At 35.3% G+C, this 8586-nt stretch overlaps 1 protein-coding gene across 1 annotated transcript; it reads right to left on the bottom strand.

Moving 5' to 3' along the window:
- Positions 1–7015: 7015 nt before the first annotated feature.
- Positions 7016–8155, bottom strand: LOC110098034 (homeobox-leucine zipper protein HOX17-like). Its single transcript, XM_020824734.2, has 3 exons — positions 7748–8155; positions 7466–7545; positions 7016–7366 (listed from the first exon to the last, which is right to left on the bottom strand). Exons 1-3 carry the CDS (start codon positions 8075–8077, stop codon positions 7072–7074), a joined length of 705 nt encoding a protein of 234 aa, XP_020680393.1. The 5' UTR covers positions 8078–8155; the 3' UTR covers positions 7016–7071.
- Positions 8156–8586: the final 431 nt, after the last annotated feature.

Genomic DNA, 8586 nt, shown 5'->3' with positions numbered 1-8586 from the left:
TGTCCCGGATCCGAGGAATTCTGTTATTCTGGTGCCGTGAGCACATTTAGCTTAGCTATTAATTATTCAGCGAATTTCTGGTGCCGTGAGCACATGGGAGACATAAGGGTCAGAATCCGTAGTGATTCTGTTTAGTTTAGTTTAGCTATTAAATATATATCTGTTCTGTTGATATCTGATTTCCGTATCTGTTCTGTTGATATCTGCTTTCCGTATCTGTTCTGTAAGCAAATTAAATTCTGATACGATATGATCTGCAATTCTGATTTCTGCTTCTGTTGATGTGATATGTCTGATTCTGTTCTATATTACGACTTCTGTTTCCGTACAATTCTGTTCTGATATGCTGTACGATTCTGACTCTGTTGATTTAATCCGTTCTGATTCTGATCTGTACGACTCTGATTCTAATGTGATCTGTCCGTATCTGTTCTGATTTGTTCTATTTCGTTCTGATATGTTCGATTTGATATCTGTACGATTCTATTCCGAGTTCTGATCTGATTTCTGTCTGATGAGTTTGGTTTTGATTCTGAGAATTTTGATTGGAGGTTTATTGCTTTGCTGAGCTGTTGAGCTCACTCTTATTTTCTGGTGGTTTTCAGGTTCTGGGAAAGGGAAGGAAGTCCAGGAATAGATTCAGAGTCTGATCAGTATATGTATTTGTTTGTACCTTTTGATTTTTGTACAGTCATGGCTTTTCTGTTCTGTCTTTCTTTCTGTTCAAAAGCCATGTACTGTATTTGTAGATGATTGTTTTGAGGATAGGAAAGAAAAATATAGATGTTTTGTTCCGCTGCATTTGGTGACTTATAGTAGCTCTGTTGTTCTGTGTTTGTGTGTTGTTTTGAGTTAATTATTTGGAAGATTCAGTTCAGGAACCAAACTCCAAAGCCAGATCCTGGATAAAAGGTTTTGTCGTGGCCCGGTGCGAGCGGGATCCGTCCCGGATCGGGTCGGGTCGTGACACTCTCTCTCTCTCTTCCCCCTCTCTCGCAAGAAGCTTAACAAGATCTCTTCATCCTCCAAGAATTTCATAACAAGTGGTACGTGTTAGAGCCTCATTAAGGTGATCTCTAGGTGGAGGAAGGTTCTTGTCTAAGAAATTAAAAAGGAGAGACCGTGCTCGGGTGATCGCTGGCCTTGGTCGCATGAGATAAGCTACGATCAAAGCTGGTGGGGATTCACATGCGCTTGATTGTACATTGGCCGAAGTGGCCTGGTGTCGCGATTTGGTAGGACTAATCAGGACGTCATGGAAGATCGCTTGAAAGGTAGGCTTGGAAGATCGTGAGGTCAGAATTGCTAGTTACGCAAGCAAATCGAAGGTGTCGTTTGGGATCTGGGCGGAGCTGTTCAAACGGATGTTGCGCGACTACACGAGTAGATGCACACGAAATGTTGTGTGAGAGGCGGTTAGAGTGGATGCTCAATCGATGTAGTGGGGATGTGGGGGGCAGGCACAATGTACGTGAGCACGGGATGCACGTTGGCTGGGGCATAGGCGTTGGGCTCTGCCTCGGACAAAGTAGGGAGGCAAAACTTTGGTCACAAATTTTTTTCACACAAGAGAATAGGTAGTCGCTCAAGACCAGATATTATGTTAGCCTGTGGGTGTTAAGGATGCAAAAGGTTCGAACACGGGCTAGATCTCGATTGACGGGTGACTAGATAGTGGTTGGGAGGTGTTGTAGGTGGTGCAAATTGCAAACACGAGAGCGTTATATGTGCTTGAAAGTTTCTGAGTGTTGATTGCGAGCAAGAGTATGAGAGAGTTGTACGCGGTCGCGGGTTTCCCAGTGTAGATGGGGTCATTCGATCATGTGAGACATGGACTATTCTTGAAGAGCATTTTTTAGAGCAAAAAATGGGAGTTGGTTCCACAAGCTAGTGATGGAGGCAGAGTCGGGACTAGGTTCGTGAGCCGACAAGAGGTGGAGGTTTGGAGCTTGTTCGTTCGTGTGTGCGAGGTAGACGGTAAACCATGGTGCGGGTGGTGCAGATAATCAAAAGCATGCTTAAGATCTAACCTCAGGGCGGAGCTCGCAAGATAGATCACACCAGAGCTGTTGCACGTAGGAATGCACAAGAAGCGAGCATCAAACTCGGGATTGGGTGGGCGGCTCGTGCAAAATCGCAGGTTGGAGCACGCACATGTGTTTGGGAATACGGGCGAGCCAGAGGATATTCGATGCTTGAGCACGGGCATACCTAATAGGAGCAGACAATGCACAAGGCATGGGGTGCAGATCACCGAGGGAGACTGTAACGGGTGTAGGAGGGCGATCTGGAACTATGGATTAGAATATACAATGGAGGCTAGACAACAACGGAATTGGGCTTAGCTCGACGGATTTACTCGTGGAGTTAGTGCAAGGAGCCAATCGGATCGCAGCAACCGCACATGTCGTTCTTTGATTATAAAACCGGACCAAGATTGAGATTGTTAGAAATTGATCTTGTTTTAGATTAAGTTGATCCGTAAGACATCTTATCAATTGAAAACACTATAAATATTGGTTATATGTTGATGTATTGTAAGCCCAAGAGTTGTATTGAATAAAGATCCCTGTTAGCTCTCATTCCATGTATCTCTCTCTCTTCCCGCTCTCTCGCAAGAAACTCAAGATGATCTCTACCTCCTCCAAGAATTTCTTAACAATGCATAAAAAGCTTAAAATAAATAAGCAATTAAAGTTGGAAGTGAAAACACAAGATGATGATGATGATTCAACGTGCATTTGTAGCATGTCATTCAAAAAAAAAAAGCTTCCAAATAAGATACATGTGTTGCTAGCTAGCCTAAAAGAAGATCAAATAGGAAAAGAAATTTTTATAAATTTTATTGTTCCGTTGAACTTTGATCATTTCTTTTGTTATTAGTATTTTTATTCTTTTTCATTTAATTATTACTATTTTAATGTATTTTGAAGATATATTGTTACTTTTTTTTTAATTCATAAAAAATGATTCTAATTATTAAACTTAACTGCCACTCATCTTTCTTTATTTTTTATTTTAAGAAAAATAAAAAGAAAACTTACAACATGAATTAATCCATCCTCTTTAAAGTTCACACTTGCAACTTGAACTTTAGCTTTCCAATAATCACTTAAATTTGTCGATTTCTTATTGTTGGTGTTGTTGCAACTTCAAATCACATGGATTTCAACGTTCACATTATTGTGAATCATTCAATGATTTTGTCCTCTTTCAATAGACAACAAGACAATCACTACACATACAAAATCCCCACAGATTATCCTCCCAATATAATAATAAACATAAAGTGTCCATACAATCAAATCAAAGTTTTTGCCTATGAAATTTATAATTAATACCAATTATTTAAAAGGTTTCTTATCTTATGGTTGTATATGGTTGCAATTCTTCAATGATTACAAATTCCATCAATCATGATCGATATCATTCATTGGAAACTTTATGTTTCATCATTTTCTTATTTCTCATAATTTAAAGCTTTTTAAAAAGCAAGGATGAATTAATTAAAAAAATAAACAAATGATATAAATCCTATCAAAACAAAACAAAAAGTTAATTAATGAGAGATGACACCCTGACGTTCATAGAAGTACATGATTGAAATTAAAACAGTAAGGTGGGAGACTTCTCTATCATTTATCATCCTAACTTATCTTTCAGTACTCACATATTTTCGTAGGCTTTATCTTCTTAACTAGCTCAATAATTGATGCATAGAGGTTCCTTTCTTTGATGTTTATCTATCTATTTATCATTAAATGATCCTATCAAACTTAAAAGATATATCACAAGATCGCAATTCTAGTGCCCACCTTTTGATCTTGTGGTCATCATTATTACATACTTTCTAAAGAAGAATACTCCTCTCCAATGGTCATCTTCTCAAATGAGAGTGACATAGATGTTTCACATATTTTAAATGAAGTAGTTTCCTTGTCATCATACATTTAGGTCCTCAATGTATTAAGTATAACTACTAATAAATAAATATAGTGTCATTGTTTCAAGAGCTTTAAGTATCATTAGGAATCAATTGATACAAATAGACAGAGTAATTACATCATTGAAAAAATAATAAATAAACTTAAGTGCTTCTTCATGACCATCAGACATCAAGAAGCTATGTTGCCTTGTATGATAAGACATGAGTTTCTATCTATAATGATTTTTTTTTTACTTTATTTGAGGATGAATAATATTCCAACCCTCTCTTTTGAGTAGGCGGAAATAATATAAAATTTGATTAAAGGATGTGATGGAGTGTATTTGGCGCTTAATTAGAGTATAAAGAAAATAGTAGCTTGATGATGAATGACAAAGTTTATAAGAATCTTAGCTTGATTGGGACCGTATAAGGAAGTGTAATTTAACTTATGCGGATAGAGCAATATTATTAGTTCAAGTGATATATGCTATATGTTTATTTATTTTATTTACATTTGAGGGAACATGGTTAATTTAAGGATAAGCCTTTTTGGACCATTAATGGAGTTTTGGTTGGATGTTATCATGTGAAATCATATAAATAACTTTAGATGTGATCCTTGATATGTTTATTTTTCTTTTAACTTAATTTTCATATCACATTATGAGCTTCCACCTATCCAAAGAAGAAAAAAACTTGATCTTCATCTCTAGAATTATTTAATTTGATAGGAATTTTATTTTTTTAATTTTTACAATTTTACATAGAATACTAGTCTATTTTGATAATTTTGATTGGAGATATCTATACATTTACATTGTGTTTCTAATGTCAATTGACCAAAATTGTTATATATAGAGTGATATATCATTACAAATATCTATCACCTATTTATAGATCGATGTTAATTTTATGGAAAGGGAAGCGGTTCATTTTTCAAGCTAGGAAATGAATCATGAAAAAAATCACATATTTTCTACTTATTTTGCTAATTTGTAAGTGACTAAAATATCTACCTCTCTCTCTCTCTCTCTCTCCTCCTCATCATCATCCTCCTCCTCCTCCTCCTCCAACACTCATTGCAATAAGTGGCACACAATATTTCAAAAAAAAAAAAATCATCATTTACAATGAATATCTCTAATTATATGAAATAATACCCGCAAATTCTCTTTATAGAAATTTTAAAATAGTTTGAAATTATGTGTGTATGTGTGTATGATTATTTTGGGTGTGAAATATTAGAATAAAGTTTATTTTTATAAAAGATTCCTTGTAATGTTTGATCAAAGAAATTATCATGAGTGGACAATATATATAGCTTTGCATGTGAAAGGTCAATGATAGAGCGCGCAACATGTGTACATCAAAAGTTTTAATCATTTTTTATTTTATCTATCATTAATTTAAATTAAAAATGAATATATTTTTGAAGTTTCCTGCCTATTCTACCTTTTTCACATGAAGTAAGGATATGAACTAGAAAATTAAAACAAGTTTGAGCTTGGCTTAGGCTTGGATATGGTTGACATTAAGTTAATTAAATAAGTTATACAAATACCTTTGGGTTTGGTCAGTTAACCTTTGAGTATCATCATGTTAGAGTAGTGGTCATGAGTGTTATCCATTATGTTATTCTAACTTAAGGTAGTCCTATTGACCTAACGTAAGACCTAACAAACTAATTAGGTTTGCAGTCATTTTAAGATTTAATTTGAGTTTCATCCTTGAGCCGGCCTTGGATTAGGTTCATTTGATACATAAACAATTATAGCCAAATTAAAGTATTGTACATGTCTCAAAAGTGATGCTAACATTTAACATGATAATTATGCCCTCACATTTAATGGTCAACCTCTTTGGGAAATGTATAACTCTACATTCATTGTTGCTTGATTTCAAGAGATTTTCATCTCAATCTTGGGATGTTTTGACATCATTTTGAGAAATTCTCAATTCTGCTATGAGATTTTCTTTAAGGAAGCACAAAGTTCAAGGTGTTGAACCACTTTCGGATAAGAGTATGATTTAAGTGCTTGGGAATATATCTTTCAAATATCATCCCAATTAAATTTGTTTGACTTTCTAAAGAGCCTTAATTATAGAGTGGTGCATTTTCTCCTCCAAATAAGAGTTTGCTTCAGTAGTCCTTAACCCAAAGAGCATGCATAACCTCGTATTTAGATATTCTCAAAATTAGTAATAATTTTTTTTTTCTTCTCATCATTGGGGTTCATTTTGATTGCATTATATCTTAAGAATGCACCAAAGAAGCTTAATGCAAAAAAGCCCACCATGAGAACAAAAATCATGTTAATATCAGGAAGAGGATAAGAATCTTTGGGACATAAATTATTGAGTTTGTAAAGTCGCCTACCAACTTTTACTTCGCTTTTTTAATCATTACCAAGTTAGGAAGCCAATTGAGGTAATGGACTTTTCAAATGAATCCCACTAGCTTTCAATAGATATTTGATCTTTGATTATGGCCTTCATGTTTTCATTAAACTCTCTCTTCTTTTGCTTGATGTTATGCCTAAATTATCTAAGTTTAGCCAATAGTTCATGACACCTACATTTAATTCAAGCATGTTAGTGGATCACCAAAAAATATATATATAAAGATTATACCACATAAAGAGAAATAAATTTAACTAAAGAAATACCTTAGTATTACATATTTAGAGTAAAGTGTCTTCATAAACCTGTGGATTTGTGGTGGCTAATCGGTGAATTTTTCCGCCAGAAAAACTTCACTTTAAACTGCCAGGGAATCCGATGGAAGAGGCGACGATTCCAGAGCTTACCGGCAGGGTTGTTAATCCGCCGATAAAATCATCATAAATTCGATGATTTTTTATAGCCAAAAATTTTGCCTGTATTCAACAATTTTCCTGTAGTGATTTCTTCTCAAATCCTATATTAATAAAGCTAGATTCACACATATAATCATATATATGACTTTTTTCATAGCTACAAACCCTAATGTATAAAAGGTTAATATTATGTTGACGGCATACATATTATAGCATGCCATATCAACCATCCTCCATTAAAGCATGAAAAATAAATAAATTATTTAAAAAAAAAAAAAAAGAGATTTTGTGGTCGATCTATTCATGGATGCAAATTGCAAACAACGACTAGCTGTATTTCAATAACAGAGTACTCTTCTTCTTCATCATAGCTTTCATCGCCGGAGAAAAAGCTCTCTCCATGACTACATCGTCAGCTTCACCGACAACCGCCACACGCTCGCAAGAAGGGCATAGCATGAGCGTCGCTGGCGGTACCTGCATGGACAGCTGCGTCGCCGCCGCCAGCTTGAGAGATCTCAGTTCCTGTAACTCTCCGTGTAGCCTCCGATTCTCTTCCGTCAGAGACTCGCAACATCGCCGGAGAAACTCGCAGTCCACTTCTGTCTGCTTCAGCTTTGTTCTGCAATTTTTATAATTTTATTATAAAATCCTCCTAACAATTGAGCGTATATATGCTCTTAAATAAATAACAGAAGTAAATATTAAGAGGAAATTAAACCTTGCTCTCCTGTTCTGAAACCACACCTCCACCTGTCGAGGCCTCAGACTCAGTTGCTTCGCTAACGCTAGCTTCTGCTTCTGTTATGAAAACAAAATAAAGAAAATAATAAAAACAAATAACAAAAATTATTTTTTGTAATTAAAAAATCAATTAACGCTCGAAATTTTGTTCCAAACTGAAAATGAGAGGGAAAAAAGGGATGAACAGCAGAATTCAAAACAAAATTTAGAGAAAAAAAAAAAACTTTTTGTTTGAAAAATACAGAATGAAATAACTAACCGGATTAAGCGTGCTGTGCTCGTTGAACCTATCTTCCAAAAGAGCTGACTGCTCCTTAGTTAGCCGCAGCTTCTTCCGGGATCCATCGCCGCCGCCGCCGCCGTCTTCCTCCTCATCACTCCCATCTCCGTCGCTCTCCTTCTTTACAGCGCCGTTTGAGAATCCAAGGGTCAGGGAAGGCCCTGATGAGCTCAAAACTGACGGCTTTGATTTCGCGGAAGAGTCTCGTCTGACCAGGCGGTGGTGGTTGGCGGTGAAAGCAGTCTGTCCGGTCCGGCCCAGCCGGAGGAGGAGTAGACCGGTTTCGCTTGGGTCGTCGACGACGCCCATGTTCAATAGATAGAGACAGAAGCAAATGAAAGAAGGAGTGTGAGGGTGGGGGAAAGAGGTTTGTGTTTTGGAATTTATAATTAAGGTGGTTGACAAATGCTTGAAATTGAACTAAGTGGGAATATAAATAATAAATAAATAAAAGTTTATTGATCCACTTGTTGGGATCATGACGAGGAGGATATTATGTGAAAAAATATTAAATATTAAATATTAAAATATAACATTTTAATATCATAAAATAATTTTAAAGTTTTAAAATTCATCATGATAAAAAAAATTTAATCTATTTTTTTCTTTATGCATTTTTTTAGGAATAAAAAACATAAAATAAATTTGAATTTTTTAATATCATCATCAAAATTTATAAATTACTTTATATTGTTTTTAACATATTTTTTTAGGAATGAAAATAATGAGATTGTTTAGATGCTAATTACAAAATTAAACTGATTAATATTTTGATATTATTTGATCAATAATATGTCTCACATGTTATGAGTTAGGTG

This window comes from Dendrobium catenatum, unplaced genomic scaffold (assembly GCF_001605985.2).
Source record: "Dendrobium catenatum unplaced genomic scaffold, ASM160598v2 fragScaff_scaffold_726, whole genome shotgun sequence".
NCBI lineage: Eukaryota > Viridiplantae > Streptophyta > Magnoliopsida > Asparagales > Orchidaceae > Dendrobium > Dendrobium catenatum.
This window is presented reverse-complemented; position numbering and strand designations above follow the sequence as displayed.